General features: G+C 38.8%; 1 protein-coding gene across 1 annotated transcript in view; it reads right to left on the minus strand.

The window, feature by feature from the left end:
- sdccag8 (SHH signaling and ciliogenesis regulator sdccag8) overlaps window positions 1–26,582 on the minus strand; it is a 347,356-nt gene that overhangs the window by 52,611 nt on the left and 268,163 nt on the right. Inside the window, exon 16 of the mRNA XM_055639311.1 lies at window positions 22,873–23,004. Coding sequence (XP_055495286.1) covers window positions 22,873–23,004 — 132 coding nt within the window. The remainder of the gene's footprint in view (window positions 1–22,872; window positions 23,005–26,582) is intronic.

Consider the following 26,582-nt stretch of genomic DNA (forward strand, 5'->3'; position numbering starts at 1 on the left):
CTACATAGACGCAAACATGGTCTGCATTCTGCAGCTCAATGACAGAGATTGGGGTGGATTATCACAGATGACTGACTTACTGCATTCTGACTTGTATCTGTTGAAAATGCTGTTTTGATCGTGCTGCATGCAATTATAAAAACCTCCTGGAACAGATGGAGCTCTGTATTTTTATCTGAGTTTTCAACAGCATCCATAATAAGGTTCACTAAATCCAACTAAGTAATTTATATCAAAATTCCTCACAATAACTTCCCACATGCCATTATTAAAAAAGAGTAAAGATTGAAACTAATAGTCAAAATGTCAGCCTCTCATTTTATACTTAGATTGACGTATTTAACCCATTAGGCCATGCCAGATAGTAAGGTGGTTATTCCATTAGCCCCAATCCTTTTCTCCTTATTTCCCTATAATTCTGCAACTTATTCTCTCTCAAATGCAGAATCAAGAACCAGATGAGATAGGTTTACGGTGAAGAGAGAAAGTTTTAATAGGAACCTGAGGGGCAACCTTTTTACACAATGCGGGGTAGATGTATGGAACGAAATGCCAGAGGAGGTAGTTGAGTCAGGTACTATCAGAACATTTAAAAAAATATTTGGACAGGTCCATGGATCAGATAAATTTAGAAGGATATTGACCAAACACAGGCAGGTGAGACTAGTGTAGATGGGGCATGGTGGTTGTCATGGGCAGGTTGGGCCAAAGGGCCTGTTTCCATGCTGTATGACTCTATGACCCCATCATCTCCCATTTAGATTTTTTTTGCCATTAACCTAAATCAACCAATCAACCTTAGAGTATGTCTTGTCGAGAGGAAACCCAAACAGTTACAGAAAGAATATGTAAACCCTGCATCTGAGGTCAGGATTAGGCCCGAGTCTCTGAAGCTGTGAGGCAGGAGCAACAACTGCTGCATCACTGTATTATTAATTTAACATCAGTACTGGTTTGTATAAATTCTGCTCCTCTACTAATTTAACTATTTATTCCAAGGAAAATTAATAATGAGACAGACTCGAGAAAAAACAAATGTCTGTTCACTGGTGCCCCCAATGCAATTTGAGATCACTCAATGTTAAAGTAATTTCTGTACCTGCAGCTTGAACGTATAGAGTTACATGATTACGCACAAACTGACAATGTCCAAAATAACAGGTTTGTCAATATCAGGTTTGTTGCCTTCTCTTTTCTGATACAGTGATCACAGTTGAGATAAGTCAGCATTTTCTGTTTATAGTACATCTTTCCAGTATTTGTAGTTTCTTCTCATCTCTGCTGTTATAAATAATGAGATTGTTTTACTCTTCATGTGCAAGTTATATCTTGTCTCACTGGGGTGTCCTCTTGATGCTCCACCCCCTGACTGGTAAATGCTGGGACTTGGGAGTAGAAAAGCATGGGAATGCTCAGAGGACTCCACCACTGTGATTATTCCAGCTGCCAGTAGTTCTGTGGGAACAGCTCAAGTTGACTTGCTCCCTTTGCCTTCTCCCTTGTCACAACAAAGCACCTGGCCTCTGACATCACAGTTAAACTGGGGTCAGGAACTTGCTGTGTGGGGAAATCACAGCCAAAAACTTGTGAGCCATCACTCCAGGCAGAGTATTCTGGTAAATTAACACCATGGCACAGCGGGTTTAATATCTGCTACGTTGTTGAATGCAAACAAACCATTACCAGAAAGATAAAAAGCAGTTAGAAAATTCCACATGCCAGGTTATAACTACCTCAAACTGTAAAATAATGACAAATATAAGCTTTCCTGGTTTCCTTTGTTATTTGTTTTGCAGAAAGACTTCTGTTTTTGTGTGATATTTAGCCCTGTATGCAGAAAGTAACTATAAATCTGGACAAGAAGACAATATTGAGTTTATTGGAATCAGCGGAACAAGTGTTAACAAAAATCCTAACCCGATCAATAAATAATGTAATAGATTGAATTGCTCATTATGAAAACCATCTCTTGATTTGTTTTACATTTCCCCGCATTGTTTTCAGAAGGCAGTGATTGATGCTGGTTAGAACGCCACAGGTACTAGTGAGCTGTCTGTGCGGCCATTTTCCATCAGTGAATGTCGGCAGCCTGTTGAACTGTAGGAGGGTCGACACAGCCGAGACCCATCCTGTTCTCAACCAGTGTCCAGCTGAGTTGGTTGGACTAGGATCAGGAGTAGGATCCTCGGCCAGATTCTCCTTTCCATAGCTAAATAGATCCAAAGCCAAATGAAGGGCTCCCCAGCTAAAATTGGCAAACTCAGTTCATATCAGGGATTGAACCTGGGATTTTCCAGGCTGTTTGGCTCAAATCCATACCAGGATTTAACCGCTGATAGATTAGCGAGGAAACATTCAGTTTTAATGGGTTTTTTGTGAGAGTTAACGCCGAAGCTTAAGAAACAAATACAAAAATCCTCATTTAAAAATGTTGTGTATGGAAATAACTTTACAAAAGCTTGATAGTTGGGAGAAAAATCGGACTTCAAAAGAAAGGAAATTATTCAACCAAACTAGTTTAAGTATTGTTTCACAAATATTCTGCTCTGTGTCTTAGTTGGAAGAAAATAATCCACAGGCCGTTTCATGTGATACAGATATAGACCAGAAATGCTTCGAAAAATTTGGTCAAAACATTGGGTTACACGACTCAATCAAGAACATCCACATATTTGTAATCTAAACAACATACATTTTTTTAGTACCTCCTTCCCCAATATGGACTTGGTGTGCGGGGGATAGAAATCTCAGGAGGAGTTAGAGAGATGCAAGGCAATCAAATTTGTCCAATCAAGCGAGGTTGGGTGGGAAAATGTTCAGAGGATCAGCAGAGGACAGATGGGGAACAATGTGGGTTGCTGGGCGACTGAATTATGAGGAGTGAGAAGAGTCAAATAGGGAGAGCTATTGTTTTCTGTACAAATAGCTATTGAGCTATTTGTTCAGAAAACACTGCATTGATGTGTCAAAATAGACCAAATGTAATCTAATTTTAAATAACATTATGCACTGAGTTTCGAACAGGTTTAACTGGCTTCTATCTTTTTCTGGACGAACTGCATCTGTTGAGGGAAGGGGGTTAATGAAACATGGGATGAGGTTGGGAAACATACCTTGCAATGTTCTTCAATTATGATATTTTGAAATCATAGTAATCTTACAGCTTGGTTTCTACATATTGTTAATGAAATACATAAAAACCACTGAATATCTTGTTGTATTTGTTGTCCTGTAATTGGGAGGCAAATAAAATCCAATAAATGAATCCATGACCTGGATGTCAAGATTACAGGACACTAAAATGCAGAGCAAAAATGTAAAACAGAGACAAACAAAAGATTATTTTATTAGACCGCCATAATAACTAAACTATTAAAGCTCGTCAATAGTAAAGCACACAATGATTTTTTTTCATACTACTGAATCCAGCTGAGCACTCACTGTGACTACAAATTTTCTTTATGCATGAACATTCCCTTCACTGCAGTGCTTTTGATTGTCAGCTTTCAGATCAGCACGCAAAAGTTTGAGTACCAATTTCCTGAACATTTCAAAGTTTTCTTGCCGCTTTCTTCTAGGCAAAAAAACAGAACCAGATGAAGCAGTACCCGCCTCAGGCTGGTTGCCTCTCTAGCAGCGGTAAGGCTGTTAGAGCTGCGAATGCCATTTGTTCCATTACACAATCTCCTGAAGCCTTTTCAGTAGAGCTAAAACAACTGCCTGTACCAAAACGACACATGGCTCTCCATTCTGACTCTTTGCTAATCCAGACGCTCTAACCATCTTTCTTTAAGTTGCCATATGGTTGGCAGAAGCCTGTAGATTTAGCAGCACATCTGCTTGTAGAATACTTTTTTTTCCTTAAAGGTCCTCAGCTTTTTTTTAGAAATGTGTGAACAATGAAGATGAGGCAGTGTTACTGAAAATATTTTGACAGAAAAATGCAGAAGAAACGTCAATGCAAGAGTATATATTAAACGAAGAAATTGTTTTGCAGTCGATTGATAACATAAATCTAAGAGGCTGATTAGTTCTGTTCAGTTTCATTGCACAACAATAATCTGGCTCACAACTTGTAAAAGATAAAACGACATGGGGATAAATTGTGTTATGTAAATAAGTTTGTACAAGCTTGGAATTAGTAATGGCACCTGGTAACAGGCTTCCGTTCTGAAAAGAATTAACTTAATTTGTTCGAGGAATTTCACCTCATGCACAATATGCCACACACATTCACAACCTCGAACTGCAGTTTTAAAGTAAGTAAGCTTGCCTGACATTCCTGCACCTTCTTTTCAAAGGAAACAGTAATTTATTACCTTAGTGATCAGCATGTTCAGCATTTATAGTCTGATGCAAAATAAAATTATTTTTTGTAACTTGGATGTGTTTATTATTGTATTTCATAGACTTGATAAAATATCAAATGTCAGCAAAATGCAGATCAATTAAGATTTTGTGTGGAAATATTCGTAATTGTTTACATTAAATTTAAATAATTTCATACTTCGTAATTTTCTTGTTTGCAGGATATAAATTAAATGGGATCAGAACTACGTTAACATTTTTATTTGAGTTTTACTCAGATTAATTGAACTAATGATTTATTAATACAACTAATATTTCAAGAATGTTTTAAAAATTAGTTGACAATTACAGAAATATTGCTAAAATCTGGAATAGTGACTGAACATTTTAACAAGTGCATCTAAAATTAACTGTGTAAGAACTTTAATAAGACGATACACAATTTGTTAAATGTTTTAAATACTCTTTCAGAAAATACTGTCATGAAAAATTTAGGCAGTAGTGTTTAAATTTGGAAATGTAATTGATAAATATTAGTAATGCATGCATAATTTATGCAATATAATAAGAAATTTATAATTATCGCACAACAATTCTGGAGATCATTCCCCCCCACCTCCATTGTCAAAAGGGCTTCCACCTCTGCACGTGGACTATAAATTCAAGGCCCAACTCTGTAATCTTTCCCATACTTAGTTTACCAATATTATGTTACATTGCCAAAGATGCTGTTCCTTGACATAACATTAAACCAATATCCTTCCAGATTGTTTTGTTGTGTGCAAAGATTTCTGTGACATTTATGAAAAATATGTTTTTCTCTCCCCTCTTTGAGGCCGGCACAGTGGTGCAGCGGAATAGTTGCTGCCTCGCAGTGCCCGAGACCTGGGTTCGATTCTGACTATGGGTGCTGTCTGTACGGAGTTTGTACATTCTCCCTGTGACCGCGTGGATTTTCTCCGGGTGCCTCAGTTTCCTCCCACATTCCAAAGATAGATTTTTGAAAGTCATTGCAATAACATGAAAAATTAATATGAAAAATAACACCCTATTGGAAACCAATTTTAACAGACCACTTTCCATTCAACTTTTGCTAATTTACTATACTATTGCTGTCTCCATTTATTGTACAGGGATTAAATTCACTGATGTAAAAAACTAATGTTTAAGTTATAAAATAATCAGAAATAAATTGGAGTTTAAGTCATAGTTTAAATTTAAAATGCATTTTATTCCTCTATTCATTAATCCTATCTCCCCGCTTTTGGAAAAATACCCATGAGTGATATTTATACATTTTTTAATTTCTTACATAATAATCGCTGCACAAAATAGGCTGAAAATGTTAAGTCCTTTCATTTAAACTTTAGCATTTGGTGGTTTTACAGGTATATGGGAGGGAGAGGAGATCACAACCATGTTTAGAGTTGGCAGGTGCATGGCTTGAAACAAACAGCAGTTGGTGAAGAAGATTGAAGAAAATATATTTTAACTGATTTTCTTTATCTGCTATATCAGATACTAGTGTATAGTTCCTTTGGCCACAGACATATTTTATTTCATATTAAATAATTTGATTTTAGAGCTTTTAGAATGTAATGATTAGTCTTACATTCCAAGGTTTTCAGCACAAGCATTATTTATTCCCTATGTGCTTTAAATAAAGATCCACAACCTGGGATGAAAACACAAGAGGTGATAAAAAGTATTAATCATTAATGGTCTACAAGCCAACTGCAAGTCTGATATACAATGCTTGATTGCATGCATGTTTTGTTTTGTTGATCCTCTTACAACCTTTAGCCTCTTTTAAGAAGATTTCATCTTCTCCTTTGTCAAGCATACTACGAAGCACAAAGTGGGCTCAGTTTTAAACATAAACTGGCATCCCAATAGTCTTTCCAAAAGGAAAACGGACAAAAGACTAATTTTCTCCTCACAAGATTAACTCAGCAGGATTAATGCTGAATGATGATAGTATAAAGTCATACATTGGTAAGCATTGGTTACTGACTCTGCTGAATTAGCTGATCACAGAAGACACTTGATGACAGTTGAGTATGTTTGAATTCAATTTCCAATACTAAGCCAGAGATCATATGTGAAAATTGCACGTGCACAAATAATACGGACTCACAGTAAAATACCCAAACTGTACTGAGGAGTCTGTCAGACCTTCCTGCTTTTTGGGTAAGGGGAATGGAGGCACCCAAGATGTAATTTTGGACCACCAAAAGCAATTCAATGACAGAACTTAATTAAACTTGGCAATAGTAAGAGAAGTAAATCTGCGGTCATCTAATTAATTCCACTGCAAAATGCTGCACACAGTTAGACAGGGCCTCATTTTGTAGCTAAACCAAAATGGGTTCCTGCTTTTAGTAGTAAAATAGAAAAGAATTGAGAGGAACGCCATTTGACAAAATAGATATTCAATTGTTTATTAAATTGCAGAACCATTATTGTAATTCCTTCCAAAAATGTGATTCACACAACTGGTTTACACAACTAGAAATTAATTATATGACTCATTATTGCCGTGACTCTTTGGCTAAGTCCATTGTATTCAGGGATTTTATTTTCCTCACTGGGTTATATCCTAAATTCAGTTTATTCCAGGGCATCGCAGAATATATAGGATAAAATGAATGGTAACATTATTGTTGATAAAATGGGTGTATGCAACAGGCGACATGGTGCTGCCACTCTACTGAGCCCACCCTGCTAGTTAAATAGGAGACTTTCAGAACATGATAGATTTAATGTCATTTCCGGAAGTGAAAGCACAGATTGTCAGAATGTTCTGAATCTCGTTAGGTCTTAGTCTTCGATAATTCATTAAAATGCTATTTTTGCATGAAAATGAGATCTTATATTATTTTGAAATATATCCGTAATTGTCCAAATATGGAGAACAGTTATCTTTTCAGAACAAAGTTAAATGGCTTTTTTCCAAACACGGCTTTTAAAAACTGCTAATCCTCACATATTGCCACTTTTATGTATATTTCAAATAATCATCAAGTAAAAGAAAATGCTACATATTTTTCAGTAATGTGTTGCACGTGTTTAATATTACATTTGTTTTTTTTTTAAATTCCATGTGCCTTCTCGTTAATGATGTAACCAACAGTTAAGTGTTGTACTAAATGAGAACGCTTGCTGTCTGCATGAGAGACACTAAATTCAGTCTTGTACATGTTCAGCTCGTGCTGATTCACAAGCACTGCTGCCAGGGGTATCTTAAACAGAATTGCTGAGAGCTGACGGTTCATGGCTGCTGCCAGCTCTCACTGGATGGGGTTACGTATACAACTGGAGTGAACCGATAGCTTGTGTGCTAAAGCCCCAGATAGTTGTAGCGCACATGTCAGCAAGTTCCAGACAGTGCAGAAATACAGAATATGTTGTAGGTCAGATGGCAGCGCTTCTAAGCTCTTGTCTCACTGCAGAATTCAGCACTGAACCCAGCGTGGTTCCACAATATACTAAGCTAAGGGGCTGGATACATTCAGTCTGAGCCCACAGCTTTACACAGTCATGATTAGCAAATCCAGTGAGGGCTTGTACAGTAAAAAAGGTTTGTAAAGTAAATGGTTTCTTATTTTTTACTGTATGTTGTGGAATATTATTATTGAATTAATTTAAGTGTTGAATGTAATTTTCTGTTTCTTAAATGTAATTTTCTGTTTATTAAATTTTTAATATAAATATTTTTCAACTGGGATATTATGTTACAATTGTACAAGATGTTAGTGAGGCCGCACTAGGAGTATTTTGATCTCTCAGCTATAGGAAAGAAAGCATTAAGTTGGAAAAACTGTAGAGAAGATTTATGAAGATGCTGCAAGGACTTGAGGGTTTGGGCATGCGGAGACGTCAGGCAGGTTAGGACTTTATTCCTTGGAGCACAGGAGACTGAGAGGTGATCTGAAAGAGATGTATATAATCATGAGGGGAATAGGGGTGAATGTAAAGAGTATTTTTTCCAGGGTAGGGGGAATCAAAAGTTAGATTGCATAGGTTTAAGGTGAGATGGAAAAGATGTAATAGGAACCTAATGGGTGACTTAATCAAACAAAGGGTGGTAGGTGTATGGAAAGAGCTGCCAGAGGGGGTAGTTGAAATAGGTACAATAACAACATTTAAAAGATATTTGGACAGGCACAGATATGAAAGGTTTAGAGCGACATAGGCCAGGGAAGAGCAAATGGACCCATTTTGGTCATCATAAATGAGTTGGACTGAAGGTGCTCCAATGCTGTATGACTCGATCATGCCTCTCTATCACTCCAACTGCTTTTGATCATCAGACACATTAGAAATAGTGAAAAAGTACTCTTGACAGCTTTAGCTATCTGAAGTCAGTGAGGGCAGGCTGTATGGCCTAGTCTTCCACTCTGGCCCACAGATCAGCTGTAATATGAGGTTGTCAGGATGGTGGGAGTGCAGAAGATAAGTGCAACCACAGCAACTGCGAGGTGCAGTGCAATCACACCCAATTTCACGTAATGTGACTGGAGAATACCAGTTGGCTGCTCTTGCACTACATTCTGAGCAGAAATATAAAGAAAGTGCAAAGTTTCATCATCCAGTCTTTTTAGTTGCTTGCAAATGCTATTTCAATATGTATGTATGCAATTCTCTTAGAAGGAGCATAATGCATTTTGATCCAATTGATATCACCATGTTGTTACATGGCAATGGTAGACAAGATTGTAGACAACTGTTGTAGCCACTGTCCATGAACAATACTGATCCAATGTAAATTACAGTAGATATGTGGGCCAGTGACTGCACTCGTGGTACTTATGCTTTTCCGAAGGGTCATTGACCTGAAACACTGGTTATTTCTCTCTTGAGTTAGAATGTGCCTTTCCAAGCGTTTATCTCATATTTTACATTTGTGGTATGAAAAATTCATTAAATTCTGCATCATCAGACATATTGTTTTGAACCAACTGGTCTCTAAGCAACCTCCACACATTGCCACAACGTCACTACCTTGCTTTTCTTCTGAGGGTATGAATGTGAATAGGTGAATAAATAGGAACTTATCCATATACTTTGTCATTATTATATGCACATAACGGTGGCCAATGTAGAAACAGCTTTATTTAAGAAATGGATTCCGTTGTAACACATCCACACATATGTAAGAATCCTGTGACCCAACACTCTTCCACCCTGGAACACTGTGGGATTACTGGGGCTGTGTTAGGGTGGGGATATGACGGCCCGATGCTCGAGTAACATTCTGCCTCAATCAATGAGTGAATCAGGGAGAGGCACAAGTGGAAGGGATGACAAGTGGTTGAGAAACTTGGCTTGGGTTTCTTCTAGATGCTCTGGTTTCCGCCCACGTCTCTGACATGTGCAGGTCAGTCGATTAATTGGTAAATTACCAATTAATTACTGTAAATTGCCTTGTGTGTGTACATGTAGAATCTGAGGTAGAGTGAAAATTGATGGTTGTGTGGGGAGAATAATGTTTCAATGTTTCAAGAGTTAGATTTAGCTCTTAGGGCACATGGAATCAAGTGATATGGGGAAAAAGCAGGAACGGGGTACTGATTTTGGATGATCAGCCATGATCATATTGAATGGCGGTGCTGGCTCGAAGGTCCAAATGGCCTACCCCTGCACCTACTTTCTATGTTTCCATGCTATATCTCTCCATGACTATGAGGATATATATACTAATGCATTCACTTAAAATTTAACAAATTTAAATTCTGGGGGTGCTGAAAACTGAAAAACAAAACAGAAAATGGTGGAAATGATCAAAATTTCTATGGAAGGCAAAACATACTTGACATTTTAGGCCAATGTTCTGATGAAAAGTTGACTCCGATTAAGATGAGCCTGAAACATTAACTGCCTTTCTCTCATTCCTCAAATGCTACCGGGCCAACTGTGTATTTCCAGCATTTCCTGTTTATTTTCTACGCAAAGATTTAGTTGTCTGCCCTTATCAATTTTTTTTTTCCTTTTGTATTAAATGAATTTAAATAGATTTAAAGTAAATAGAATCACAATCTGTACTTTGGTTTGTGCCATACCATGATAAACCAAAATTAAAAAGACAATAAAAAAAGCTTTTCATACCTTAATTGTACATTCCATTCCATAATCTTCCTAATAAATTTGGACTGATGTAAAACACTAAGATTGTTTAAATTAGTACCTTCAATACATCAAAAATATTTATATTTTTTAGCTTACCCAGTACCCAGATTTGTTGTGTATAAAGTATGACTTGCCTTTGTTCTTCACATTATCAGCTTTCTTTATCAAAGTAATTAGAATGCCTCTACTAATAAGCTATTAACATAAATGGTATTAATGTATTGAAAGAAATAGATGGACTGACTGGTCACAAGACCATATGGCATATCTCCTACGCAGCAACCATCAGCAATATCTTCACACCTTGCTAAATCAAATTATCACATGAAAATAAACTGCTTTCTTTGGATGCTGCTAGTTATTCTTTTCAAATCAGCTACCTTGCAAGGAATAAAGGCTCTTTTGGGGGGTGGGTATGACTTCAAAAAATATTTCACTGTAAAATGTAATCAAAACAAAATGCCATTGACACGTCGACTGCTAATTCCAATCAAGATTAATCTCTGAGCTAAAATAAAAAAGTATAGATGTGGAGATTGGCAACTTGCATACACACTGAACTCAATAAAACATCCCAGAAGACTGCACTGGAGTATTATTAAACAATATACAATAGGTGCAGGAGTAGGCCATTCGGCCCTTTGAGCCAGCACAGCAGCAAACAAAATTTTACACCCAGCTGCAGATGAGATATTGGTACAGATGGTCAAAGGTTCGATAAAGATTATTCAAGGAGTGTTAAAAAAAGAGACAGGTGAGGCTTTGAGATGGAATTCCAGAACATGCGGCAGGGAGAACTAAGGATATGGCTACTGTTTTTGTCGCCGTAGAATATGGATTGAACTAATGGCCAGAATTGGAGAGCACAGCGATCTTGAAAGCTTGGGGCACTAGTGGTTTTCATAGTGGGGAAATGTAACCCCAAAGACCGAGTGGATTTGGAACAGATGAGATTGAGGAGATCTGATAGAGGTACTTAAAATCTTGAAAGGGAGAAATTATTCTCAAGAACAAGGGGACATAAAATGGTGATTGGAAAACAGACCAAAAGTGCCATGAGGAAACATATTTTTTACTCAGTGAATACATTTCATGGAGTAGTAATGGAAGCAGATTTAATCGTAGTATTGAAAAGGGATCTGGATGTAGCAAAATGTAGGAGTAAGGGGAGAGGACTGTGAATTAGGACTAATTGGATCGCTCAACCTGCTCAAATGCTTCCTGCCCAACTGCAATAATTCCGTGTGCATTTGTGAATTGACTAGCTGAGGCTAAATCCACTCCATCAGATGTATAGTGTGAAATGGTTATTCCAGCTGCTGTTGAGGTTCCACTATCACTGTTCAAAGGCAATTACACAAATAGTTTATCTCAGCGTTTGAGTAAGTAGTTTGAGGTGGCTTAAATGTCACAAATCCTTTACAGGTTCATTCACTTTGAGGAGACAAATTTCAACAGCAATTGAAATCTAAAGAGCTATCCTGAAAAACCTTGGCAGATTTACATCTCATTGGAGCAGTTGGGAAATATACACTGCTGTTGTTGGCATGGTTTGGGAATAACTTTTGTTTTATAGTATCTTTTGCTTTCGCATTACTGATTTATTAGTAGAAATTTGCCAACATTTGGAATACAAATTATGTAATGATATCAATTTTGAACAATGTATATTACAATAGCAGCATATTTATATGCACCAACATTTACAGCAGTGAAAAAATGTACATTTTCCTTTTATTTGCACACAGCTAACAGGTCTAATTTGCAGGCTCATTTTACAAAATATTCCCGAATTATTTAATTTTATCATATATAATATATAAACTGTGCTAATTAGTTAGGACACCCATGGAGCTCCAAAACGGCACAGTCAGGTACAAGAAACATTAAAGCTAAATGAAAATTTAAAAAAAAACTGCAATTGATGGAAATCTAAAATAAAAGCAGAAAACTGGAAACACACAACAGGTCAAGCAACAAAAATAATATTGGGTGTTTATATTTGAAGATTCTGCAACAGATTGGGAAAGACGGAAATATTTTTTTTAAATTTTAAGTAGCTGAGATGATGGGGGAAGCAAAGTGGAGGATAACAGGAAATTGCCTGATAGGGTAGGGCCTGCCCGGGATAAATCGTATAAGGCAGAGGCATCAGGAAGGGACCCAGTGGTGATCGTGGAGGAGGTCAGTGCTGGATCGTTGAGGGTGCTGCCAGTCGAGGACGGGAGCCGGAGGACTCGCCGCCGGGAACAAAGGAAGACCCGGCAAGGGGGAACCGCCGTGATGGGGAGGAGGGGAGGGGAGAACAAGGGTGGAACTGATGCGTGTATTTTGTAACTTTATCATATTTTTGCGATTATGTTTGTGATTATGTGATTATGATCATGTTTCTATGATTATTGCATACTTTGGGTATGCAAGCAAAGAATTTCACTGTGACATTAAAGTATTCATTTGAATTCAATTCATTTCGATAAGTTGCAAACTCCAGCTCCCTTGTGGATTCCAATTGAAATTCTATCCTTCACAATTCGTATCCAAACAGGATCCCAGGGATATTTATATTATCCAGTGTTTCTTGAGGCACTGCATTCTGAGATACACACATAATGCCACTTGCACTTAAATGCTTTGACCACTCTTTGAGAGAGTATTAATTCACTCTATCTTAAAAATTGTTGTGGCCCACTTTATATTTTGCCACATTTAATGCTGTAATAGATGGCTTTTTTTCCCCTTTCTCGTCAGACGTTAAAGATCGCAAATTTAAAACGTTCTTGAATTCCAGTACCACTCCTGACCTTTCTCTCATCACATTCCCATGTCCCCGGAGGGTCCAGAGGATATTTACAAGAATAATCTCTGGGACGATTGGGTTAATAACATATTCTGAGTGTTTGACAGTACTGAGCCTGTACTCACTGGAGTTTAGAAGGATGAAGGGGAAATAATTGAAACGTGCCGAATAGTGAAAATGTCTAGATAGAATAGCTGGGTAGTGGATGTTTCTACTATTGGGAGAGTCTAGGACCAGAGGCCATAGCCTCAAACTAAAAGGACATACCTTTAGAAACAAAATAAGGAGGAATGTATTTAGTCAGAGGGTAGTGAATCTGTGGAATTAATTGCCACAGAAGGCTGTGGAGGCCAAGTCAGTGGATATTTGTTAAGGCTGAGTTGATGGATTCTTGATTAGTATGGGTGTTGGGGATATGGGGAGAAGGCAGGAGAATGGTGTTGAGAGGGAAAGATAGATCAGTCATAATTGAATGGCGGAGTAGACTTGACGGGCCAAGTGGCCTAATTCTGCTCCTAGAACTTATGAACATGATTTCTGGAAGAGCCTGGAGGTTCTCAGTGCCAACTTGGAAGGTCGTAATCCATTTTGGGCCAAGCATCAGAGAGGATATTACATTTTTATAAGGTAGCAAGAAAACATCCCTGGAGCATTTTCTCAATCCTCCTGGTAAATCTATTGCCATGATAGGACACTCAGAGTAGAATGTGTAGGAAGGAACGGTATGTTGGTTTACACCAAAGATGTACACTAAAAGTTGTAGTAACTGTTAATTTCAGGAGTCTTGTGGTATTGCCATGTTAGCTGGTAACTTTGCATAAATTAGAAATAAAAATGGTACAGCGATCAATTCAGCCACTCAACCCAATCCCAGCATAACTGCCCTCATCAAATGGGAATGACCTTGTTTCCCCAGTATAATGAAGTTTAAAACCTTACCTAGTAATCCACAGTTTAGCACAGGAAATAACATGGTTTTCTGGGTTTTGCAGTAGCTTGGAGGCTTGTGTGAAACCATTGCTCCCAGCTGAACAACTCGGACACATGAATATCCTCATTATAGGTAGTATCATGGGACTCGCCTTGCAGAGATTCAATTTGACAATTCATGTTATTAGCAAATGTGTGCTTTTTATAAGTATTCAAATAATATTTGATTAAAAGTCCCAGTGGTGGCATTAATAGATGAACATATAATAATTTACTGGGAAAATCACTCTATCGGAAAAGAAGTGAGAGCCTGCTGAAAGTAAATCTGCTCATTCTTTCTCTGTGATATATAAAGACATATGAATACATCCCTGAAGCCTGATCATTGTGGGAAGCGAGGAAAGAAATCGCATGAATACTTGTGGAGAAATTTGTAACATCTTTAGACTCAGGTGAGGAGCCGGAAGATAGCTAATGTTGTGCCTTTATTTAAGAAGTCCTGCAAGGACAAGACATGGAACAACAGGCCAATGTGCTAACATTAGTGGTGGGAAAGCTACTGATGTTGGGGGAGTTCAGAATCAGGGTCACAGTTTAAGAATAAGGGGTCAGCCATTTAGGATAGAGATGAGGAAAAGCTTTTTCACCCAGAGAGTTGTGAATCTGTGGCATTCTCTGCCACAAAAGCCAGTGGAGGTCAATTCACTGGCTGTTTTCAAGAGGGAGTTCGATTTAGCTCTTTGAAAAGCAGGAACGGGAAAAGCAGAAAAGCAGGATTTTAGATGATCATCCATGATCATATTTAGAGCCAGGATTTTGCCATAAATGCCATGTGCATTTTCATGCCTTTTTTGATGATTTCACCAAGATAATGCCATTTTCATGATCGAGTGCCTAAATCAGCCTTTTTTGCCGTTTTGCTAAAAGGGTCGTGCTATCCTAGTTGTACTGTGATTACAATGACGTTCTCTATTTTAACACGTTAATATTAATGTTATTATTAACGTGTTAACATAGTATAAATTACAAGAAAATTTCCAGCACTGGGGTGAAACCGGGGACGCCACCGTCAGTCGTTCATTCATTCGTGCCGCTGCCCACTGGTTCAGTCTTCTCGAAAATCTATTTATTGCTTCCAAATTTGAAAACTTCCCACAAGCTATCATCACTTCCCTTGAGAAACATGGCGAAACATTAGTGAATAACTTGCAGGTTTTCAACAAAGTAACTGACGATATTCGTAAAGTTCCTGGCGATGTAGGTAAAGACATACAAGGAAAATGTGAGAGGGTGATTTTAGCTAACAAAGATCTTGAAGAAATACACAACATAGCTAAAGTTCTCAAAGGTAGTTGTAATGCACAAGATATCAATATGAATATAGAGGCTGTAGCTTGTTTCGGGTATGCACCAGTGACCTCAGCTGAGTTAGAAATAAGTTTTTCACAACTGAAGCATATTCGGTCTGACAGACGTCATCGTTTAACAGATATAGACCATTTTAATAATTTGAAAAAAATGTTAGTAATTATGTGCAACCAGGCAACTTTGGTCATTTAATGTAGTATATTTTTATATTATCATTTTTAATCATATTTTGGTGGTGGAAATACATGCACTTTCATGCCTTTTTTGTTATTTTTAATATGCCTTTTTGCCTGCCTATTTCAGAGTTTTTTACTGCCTAAACATCTTGGCTCTAATCATATTGAATGGTGATGCTGGCTCACAGGGCTGAATGGCTTACTCCTGCACCTATTTTCTATGTTTCTACGTCAATATTTCTACTGTTCCGATCTCTTGCATCTGGACTTATTTGTCATTGAAGCACATGAAACATTCTGCACTTGGTGAACACATAGGGAAGGAATTTTTATGTTTCTAAGGGGATTCCGAGGGACAGGATCTACCAGCATTTGCAAAGGTACAGCAAGTCAGTATGGCTTTTATGTGGGAAATAATGCCTCACAAATTTGATTTTGTTTGAAGAGATAACAAAGATGATTGCCAAGGACAGGGCGGTAGACATTGTCTATATGGCCTTTAGCAAGTCCTTTGACAAGGTTCCACATGATAGACTAGCCCGGAAGGTCAGATTATATGGGATCTAGGGTTAGCAAGTCAATTGGATACAAAATTGCCTTGGTGAAAGGTGTCAGAGGATGATGATAGAGGTTTAAGTCAGATTGGAGGCTGCGACCAGTATTTTTACACAGTATTCCACAGGGATCAGTGCTGGTTCCATTGTTATGTGCCATATATATTAACGATTTAGATGACATTTTTGTTAACATGGTTTGTAAATTTGCAGATTATATCAAAATTGGTGGTGTAGTGGATAGTGAAGAAAGTTGACCAAGATTACAATAGAAATGGGGAAATGGGCCAGATATATATTTAACTAGGTGCGAGGTGTGGCGTTTTAGTCGGTTATACCAGGGCAAGACTTGCTCAGTAAATTGCAAGGCCCATGATACTGTTGTAGAGCAGAGAGATCTATCTAGGAGTATGGGTACCTAAAATAGTTCCCTAAAAATGGCCACACAGGTAGACAGGGTGGTGAAGAAGGCAAGTACAGGAATTGGGACTTAATGGTGCAGCTGTTGCAAAATCATGAGGCATAGATAAGATTGATGATCATAACCTTTTTCCTAGGGAAGGGAAGTCTAAAAATAGAGGAGATAGATTTAACGTAAAAGGGGAAAGATTTAAAAGAGACCCGAGGTGCAACTTTTTCAAACATATGGTTGTGGGCAAAGGAATGAACATTGAACATAAAGACGTACAGCACAGGAACAGGCCCTTCTGCTCTTGATGTCTGTGATGAACATGCTGCCAAATCAGGGGCGGAAATCCCAGGGGGGCCGTGTACCCTACATGTTTTCAAAGGTGGGGGACAGTTCCCCCCACCCCCCACCCCCCCATTACAAGCTTTGTAAGGTATTGTGTTAGGTTTAATGAGTAGTGTTCTGCAGAACTTCGAGTCATTCATCACTTTTATCACAAAGCACCAGCATCTCGACTAGTGGGAGCTGAAGACTCGATGGGAAATTAAAGGGCCTCTCCTACTTACGCAATTTTTTTTCAGCGACTGACAGCACCCGTCACTAATTACCACCCACAGTGCCCACGGCTGAAGCCTTCGAAGCCTCCCCTGTGTGTGTGAGTGTGCGCACACGTGCGCGGCCGCCAAGAAATTGTGTCCCCCCGGTCCCCCCCATGTTTTGATATCGATTTCCGTGCCTGTGCCAAATTAAACATCAAGAAGAAGCTTTAAAAGGTGTTACAATTATAAAGTTTAAAAGACATGTGGATAGACACCCGAGTAGAAAAAGTTAGGAGGGATATGGGCCAAATGCAAACATATAAATAGACAGCTTGGAATTTTTGTTCAGTTTTGTTTACCCTGTGTTAGGACATGGACAGTCCTTACAGTTGAGACAGAGGGTCACATGTACCTCCTCTAATTTCATCATTGCATCCGCTGTTCCCGATGTGGTCTCCTGTACATTGGCGAGACCAAGCGTAGACTCAGCGACCATTTTGCTGAACACGTAGGCTCGGTCCGCCGAGGCCTATGGGGTATCATGGTTGTCAACCATTTCAACCGTTCCCATTCCCATACTGACCTTTCTGTCCGGGGCCTCCTGTATTGTGCCCACACATAAATTGGAGGGACAGCACCTCATAATTAGCTTAGGTAGTGGTATGAACTTTTGAATTCTCTGACTTTAAGTAGCTTTTCCCTACACTCCCCATCCCCGTTCCCCCTCCCTTAGTCATTTAACTAGTTCCTCAGCTCTCCACAATGTATCCCTCTTGAGTTCACATCCTCCCTAGCCAGAAATGGGCCCACCAGGGCACTACCCTGTTGATGTCATTTGTGGCTGGACCTGGTTGTCCCTGGTCTTTTCTCATCCCCAACTCTTATTATATTAATTCTAAAAGTTTTACAATGAAGGACTACAATTTGATGATAGCGACAGTTGCAGTATATCCATGTATAATATGGGTGTCAGAGGTTATGGGGCGAAGGCAGGAGAATGGGGTCAGGAGGGAGAGATAGATCAGCCATGATTGAATGACGGAGTACACGATGGGCGAATGGCCTAATTCTGCTCCTATCACATGATCTTATGACAATATGGAGAAAGCATAAATGTAAGTAACTAATATTGTTCTGAAGAGTAGTTTTGAAAGGAATTTCGAACAGAAACAGTCAACTCCCAAAAGACATGCCTTATTAGTTACTGAGTCATGAAGTGATACACACTCTGTCATTCATTTGCAGAGCCATTGTTTAGTAATTGGGTGACCTACTTTCCAGCTTGTAAAAAAACAATGAATATTGAGTAGATTTTGTCACTTCAATGTAAATTCAAAGAGTGCACACAAATGTAACAATTGTTCTCAAGATTGGATTTGTCTAGGTCTTAATAGAAATGCCAAAAGATCACCAACTGATCGTAGTTAAAAAATTAAAACAATGAAAAATGGCCAATGAAAATGGATACAATGAAAATGGTTACAATGAAAATGGCCATGTAATTGAGGATTTGTGTGAACCAAAATGAATGACTGAGCCTGTATATTCATTCAGATTTCTTAATCAAGCCATGGCCAGAATTAACATTATTTTTCTGTCATGTGTTACTCCTGCTCCAAAAAAAAGTGAGATAATTCCAATCTGATCTGATGAATCCTCTCCATGCATTTCATTGATGTGGTGTACACAAGCTGGAATCTGTATCAAATGCGATACACTTGCACGAAAACATATAAACATGGAACAGTGCAGGAGCAGGCTCTTCAGCCCACAATGTCCGTACTGAACGTGATGCTCAATTAAACTAATCTCTGCCTGCATGTGACCCATATGCCTAATTAAAACCCTCTTAAATGCCACTATCGCATCTGCCTCCCTTGGCAGCACGTCCAGGCACTCATCACTCCGTGTAAAAAAACCTGTCCTGCACGTCTCCTTAAAAATGTGCTCCGCCCAGTAAATCTATGCCTTCTAGTCTTTGACATTTCAAGGTTCATCCAAGGTTCCCTTAGCTTGCCATCCTTATCCTTCCCACTTATTAGAAACATAGAAAATAGGTGCAGGAGGAGGCTACTCGGCCCTTCGAGCCAGCACCGCCATTCATTGTGATCATGGCTGATCATTCCCTATCAATAACCCATGCCTGCCTTCTCCCTTTAGCCCCTAGAGCTCTATCTAACTCTCTCTTAAATCCATCCAGTGACTTGGCCCCCACTGCCCTCTGTGGCAGGGAATTCTAAAAATTCACAACTCTCTGGGTGAAAACGTTTTTTCTCACCTCAGTCTTAAATGACCTCCCCTTTATTCTAAGACTGTAGCCCCTGGTTCTGGACTCACCCAACATTGGGAACATTTTTCCTGCATCTAGCTTGTCCAGTCCTTTTATAATTTTATATGTTTCTATAAGATCCCCCTCATCCTCATCCTTCTAAACTCCAGTGAATACAAGCCTAGTCTTTTCAATCTTTCCTCATATGACAGTCCCGCCATCCCAGGGATCAATCTCGTGAACCTACGCTGCGCTGCCTCAATCACAAGGATGTCCTTCCTCAAAGTAGGAGACCAAAACTGTACACAATACTGTAAAGGCTGGTTTAAACCGAAGATAGACACTGCAGAGGCCCGGAAAGCACTGCAGAAGCCCGGAAAGCACTGCAGAGGGTGGTGAAAACTGCCCAACGCATCACCGGTTCCTCACTCCCCTCCATTGAGTCTGTCCAAAGCAAGCGATGTCTGCATCGTCAAGGACTGCTCTCACCCCAGCCACAGTCTGATTACCCTCCTCCCATCCGGGAGGCGCTATAGGTCTCTCCGTTGCCGGACCAGCAGGTCCAGGAACAGGTTCTTCCCTGCGGCTGTCACATTACTTAACTCTGCACCTCGGTAATTGCCAGTCACCCACCCCCAGACACTTCTTCCCCCAGAAAAATTGCCCTACTATAACTGTATGTATGTATATATATTTATTGCTCATTATTCTATGTTCGCTCTTCTGGGGAGATGCTAAATGCATTTCGTTGTCTCTGTACTGTACACTGCACAATGACAATAAAGATTGAATCTGAATCGGAAAATGCTGGAGTAACTCAGCGGGACGGGCAGCATATCTGGAGAGAAGGAATAGGTGGCGTTTCAGGTCGAAACCCTTCTTCAGACTCGAGACTTCAGTCTGAAGAAGGGTCTCGACCCGAAACTTCACCCATTCCTCTCCAGAGATGCTGCCTGTCCTATTGAGTTACTCCAGCATTTTGTGTCTATCTTCGATGGAAATGTGGAACTTGCTTCACAGGGACTGATTAAAGTGGACAGTATAGATCAGGGGTGGGGAACCTTTTCATGTTGCAATGCCGCATTAAGTTAGTTGTAATCTAATAAGGCCTCATCCAAGAACTTCAATTGGATATACTTCAAAATGTACATTATTTTGTCAAAATCCAACTACTATGTACTAACTTCAAGAAAATGAAAAACAATTGTTAATTCTAAAGTTAACTAACCTTTGAATGACTTTGTTGTGATTGTTTTTTGTGAGAAAACATTTGAATCTTTGGTTGCAACATGGAGGTACGCAGTTTCAGATGGAAACCCGTCATTTGTGACCTTAAGGGCGTCTTGATTTGGGTTAGGTAGGAGAACGTAGATTCGCAGCAATAAGTGTTGAAAAGCAAGAAAGCATTTTTCGTGCATGTTGCCGAAGACATGGGTATTCTATTGCATTTTTCCATATTTCAATCGGATCTTTCTTAGTGTCAAATAAGGACTTTAAAATGTCATCTTCTGAGAGCTCAATCAATTCCATCTGTAGTTCTTTAGGAGCCTTGGAGACATTAACTAGGTGAGGTTGAAATGCTAATTTGAATGCTAAAAAATGCTAATTTTGTTGAATCTTCTTTTACTCTTTGGCATTTTAAATACGTTCATTTTAAGGTTAAAATACAAATAATAAAGACGAACAAAAACATATTAATAAAAATAAAAGGATTTGTTCTACAAAATTTGAATTCATTCAAAAGGCCGCACCTAATGGCCTAGAAGGCCGCAGGTTCCCCACCCCTGGCATAGATACAAGGGAAGTTGGACTAGCTTACAAAATTGAGAACAGAGGGTTACATTCGGGAAAGGATGGGAAAAGACTTGAGTGGAACATAAATGCTGGCACAGACTAGTTGAGGTGAATGACTTATTCCTGTGGAACAATCAAAAGGATTAATCCTCTCTATTCTTTTTTATCTGCACATTGAGTTAAAGAGGAAGTACAGAGAAAGTGAAATCATTCATAATTTAGTGCAGGAAGAGGATATTCATCTTTATGTCTAGCCCTCCATCTGAATTTTCAATGATTTTTCATAGTTTTGATGGGATGCTTTAATTACTAGACCAAGTGCAGACCCATTGGGTCTGCTCCCCCAATGCAATATTCTACCATTCACCCGTTCCCACAACGCAACCCGTTCCCCCAAATCAATATTCCACCACCCACGCATAGCCTCCAACTGCACAGACACGGCTCATTTCTCCTCATCCCCAGCACTCCCTCTTCCTCCTCACCCTCCCTTTTCAATCCCTAGAAAGGGAGGGGGGTAGAGAGGGAGGTAGAGAGGGAGGGGTGGTAGAGAGGGAGGGGATGTAGAGAGGGGGCAGTAGAGAGGGAGGGGGTAGAGAGGGAGGGGGAGGGCGCTAGAGAGTGAGGGAGGGGGGTAGAATATGTACAAAGGTTCTTAAAGATTGTTTACACGATAAACAACCAGCTCGTAATACTTGAAACTACTCACCATATACTACGCGAAGTTGAAAAGAAGGTACTTTTACCATTAAATGCCATTTTATCATTAAACAAAAAGATTATAAAATAGAAACGGAGTGTTAAATCTGTGTGAATGGCAATACACAATGGAGCAGATAACAAACAATTTGGAAAATCAGATTTGCCAGCTGGAGATTGACATACATTATTGTATGTCAGTGATCACTGATTAAAAATATTGAACCAAAGCAGATCGCAAAGCAAGATGGAGAAACACAGACAACTTGCTTATTATACACTTGTCTGAGTTAAATTCCATCAGCCATTCCCTTGCCAACTTTCCCAGATGAATCAGATCGTCTTGTAACCTTACAAAACCTTCTTCACTGTCCACTAAACAGGTTTCACCCACTATTGGGGGGGTTGTGGGCGGCGGGTTTGGGTTATGCATTCTTAGAAATAACCTCGATTTTTTGTAACACAGTGCCATCCCATCTGCACGTGTCACAAAAAGTGAGTTGAAAATTATATATTTCACATTTATTTATTCATTTTTTTCATATCAATTCAGTGAGAGTTAATTTTATTCAATATCTCAAATTTTTGTGTCATCATTTGTGAATACTGTAAGGGAGAATTTCTGTCACCCAAGCAATCATTACAGAGGGGTGCCTGTTAATCCCAGGGGTTACAAATGGCAGGTTTACTTTCTGAAGTACAGGCACTGATCATTCTGTTTATGAAAAAGGGTTGCGTTAAATATGTTTTACATTATTTCTGACCAACAAGGCACTCCATTTTATTGAAGACTTTTACTTTATCATGGCTTTTTTTTCCATCCAGGTCAAAACAGAGAAAATGCAGTGAAAGAAATTGAGATTAAGATCTCTCAACGTGAAATGTGGGAATGCTAAATACCTCTGTTTCATTTTTTCATGCACTGTTCCATGCTGGATACACTGGTTTTCCATTTCATCATTTCTGTCTTGTAGTTTCTCCAGTCTTTCCTGTAAATATTCTTTCTCTTGACAAAGTTGGCCAACCTCCGATCTAGAATATATAATTTAGCAGATGAAAATGGAGAAAAGATAAATGAGGAAAGACCAAGAAAGAACAACAATACTTCATATTTCTGCATTAATCATTATCATGAAAGGTGCATAGAGGAATGGGAAGGTTAAATATTAATTAATTAGAGAGTCTCACTGAATTATTTGACCACACTTACAAGATGCAACATCGACAATAACAATAATGTGTCATTTCCACAACAACTTTAAAGGGGAAGGAGTGCTATCAAACATACATTACAATGAAACGTATAAGGAGACAGTGGCCTTTGAATGTTCAAGTTTACAGAAAGTAGTAAATGGGAGAACAGCAGTATTTTCATTCATCATCAAGCCAGCATTTGACCGAGCATAAAATTAAAGATGACTTGCAGAGTACAATCAACAGTAGTACTGAAGACATTCCTGTGTTGGCTGGAGTATCTGTGTAAGTGATTGGGGCTGAGGAGGCCAATAATCAGAGTCCCAGACCATTGTTTGAAAACTTCTTAAGGGGAGTACCATTGGTCTAGTCATGTTCAGGTGCTACATTTTTGGCTTTTCCCCCATTCTAAAATTACAAGTGAGCCTATTTTTTGATGTTGCTACAGTGACCAGTTATTTTAAAAACTCCTACCTAGAGGATCAGACAATCCCACCTGCAGCAAGAAATAAATAGTATTCAGATTAAGGGCGGATAATATATGGCACATTTGGCCACCAAAATGTCAGTCGGTGATGATTCCCTCTAAGTGAAAACTAGCTGCATCTCACAACATTTAGTGACACATTCACCTCGGTACTCTTCCCACCAACCATAGAAGGACCAACAATATCAATGTTGTGACTGCAAAATCAGGGTACAGACTCTGTGTCAAGTGGCTTACATTTCAATCTCTCAACCTCCCTCCATTACTAATAAAAGCTAACAAAACATTTTTTGAAGATTCAGGAACCTCAACAATATCCAGGATATGGAAGGACAACTGATCAGTAATCTTCAATAGAGTAATAATATATTGTCACATATACTTAGGTGCAGTGAAAATATTTGTTTTGCACACCATCCAGTAAAATCATACTGTACATAAGCACTATCATACAAGAGTACGAGTGCAATGCTTGTAGCATAAAAATAGTAGGCAGTATGCCCATGAACTCAATATTTATACTCTCTACCGAAGAGGGGCTATACACTACTGAAGACCAGTGATATTTTGTGGATCTAGTTGCACAATCTACTTTGAAAATTGTAATGCCTAGCACTGAGAAGAGCAGGAGGTAAACACCATCACACAAAAGTTCATCAACATGTCTTATATCATCCTTCATTGTAACTGAGCCAAATTCCAATACATGCCATTTTGAGAACAATATCTTCAAGGAATGCACTCCACTGCCGTATCTTGGATAGTCTGGTGTCAAGTTTATTTATGTTACACCAGCTCTCCACCACTTTCCACCACCAACAGCACTATCACCAATGCTGGAATTCACCACCACTTCCAAAACATCTCAATATCCCCAACTCTTCCTGACAACCAGTTTTGAGGCAGTACCATTTAAGAAGAAGGCCTCCCATTACCTTCCAAACACAAGTTAAACTGGGCAAGAAAGGCATTATCGCCATCTTTGGCCACTGAACAAATAGATAGCCTTACTCTGAGGACATTACTCTGTTTCATTTCAAGTTATTTTTATTATTATCAAACTAGATATATTAATTTCCTCTTTAAGATTATTTCTCGATATAAAATTCTTGTTCCCTACATTTTTCTTCAAGGTGACCTGATCTTCTCTGATATTGGTAAGTTTTGTGGCACATTAAAGATAACAGATTGACTTTAGATTGATTTAGATGACACAGTGTCCTCCATAATGTTAGGGACAAAGACCCATAATGTATTTATTTGCCTCTGTACTCCACAATTTGAGATCCGTAATAAAAAAAATCATATGTGGTTAAAGTGCACATTGTCAGATTTTAATAAAGGCCATTTTTAGACATTTTAATTTCATCATGTAGAAATTACAGCAGTGTTTATACATAGTCACCCCATTTCAGGACACCATAATGTTTGGGACACAGCAATGACATGTAAATGAAAGTAGTCATGTTTAATATTTAGTTGCATATCCTTTGCTTGAAGTCTGCTTGAAGTCTGAAATGCATGGACATCACAAATGCTGGGTGTCTTCTCTGGTGATACTCTGCCAGGCCTGTATTGCTGCCATCTTTAGCTTGTTTTGGGGGATAGTCCCCTTCAGTTTTCTCTTCAGTATATAAAAGGCATGCTCAATTGGGTTCAGATCAGGTGATTGACTTGACCACTCAAGAATTGACATTTTTTTAGCTTTTAAAAACTCCTTTGTTGCTTTAGCAGTATGTTTGGGATCATTGTCTTGCTGTAGAATGAACCACCGGCCAATGAGTTTTGAGGCATTTGTTTAAACAGATGGATGTGTCTATTCACTTCAGAATTCATAATGCTACTACCATCAGCAGTTGATCATCAATGAAGATAATTGAGCCAGTACCTTCAGCAGCCATACATGCCCATGCCAGAACACTCCCACCACCATGTTTCATAGATGAGATGGTATGCTTTGGTTCTTGGGCAGTTCCTTCTCTTATCCATATTTTGCTCTAGCCATCACTCTGATATATGTTAATCTTCATCTCATCTGCCCACATAATCTTTTTACCAGAACTGTGCTTGCTCTCTTAAGTATTTCTTGGCAAACTGTAACCCGGCCATCCTATTTTTGCTGCTAACCAATGGTTTGCATCTTGCAGTGTAGCCTCAGTATCTCTGTTCATGAAGTCTTCTGCGGACAGTGGTCATTGACAAATCCACACCTGACTCCTGAAGAGTGATTCCGAACTGTCTTAGGGTTTTTTCTTTATTATAGAGAGAATTCTGTGGAGGTCTTCCTTGGCCTGCCAGTCCCTTTGCGATTAGTAAGCTCACCAGTGCTCTCTTTCTTCTTAATGATGTTCCAAACAGTTGATTTTAAGCCTAAGGTTTGGCTGATGCCTCTAACAGTTTTATTCTTGTTTCTCAGTCTCATAATGGCTTCTTTCCTTTTCATTGGCACAACTTTGGTCATCGTGTTGATAAACAGCAATAAAAGTTTCCAAAGGTGATGGAAAGACTGGGTGCTGAGTACCTGCATTATGGAGGCAATGAAACACACCTGAGCAATTACAAATGCCTGTAAACTCATGTGTCCCAAACATTATGGTGCCCTAAAATGGGGGAACTATGTATAAACACAGCTGTAATTTCTACATGGTGAAACCAAAATGTATAAAAATGGCCTTTAATAAAATCTGACAATGTGCACTTTAATCACGTGATTTTTTTCTGATACAAATCTCAAATTGTGGAGTACAGAGGCAAATAAATAAATGACGGGTCTTTGTCTCAAACATTATAAAGGGCACTGAACCCTTCATAGTCTAGTTCTTGTATCTTCAATAAATTATGGCAAACTCTGGGCAATGTTTTAGGCTGCACGAATTTATTGAACATCGAGAAATGTGAGTAAGTGCAGTAATGATACATATAATTATAG

This window comes from Leucoraja erinacea, chromosome 8, assembly GCF_028641065.1.
Source record: "Leucoraja erinacea ecotype New England chromosome 8, Leri_hhj_1, whole genome shotgun sequence".
NCBI lineage: Eukaryota > Metazoa > Chordata > Chondrichthyes > Rajiformes > Rajidae > Leucoraja > Leucoraja erinaceus.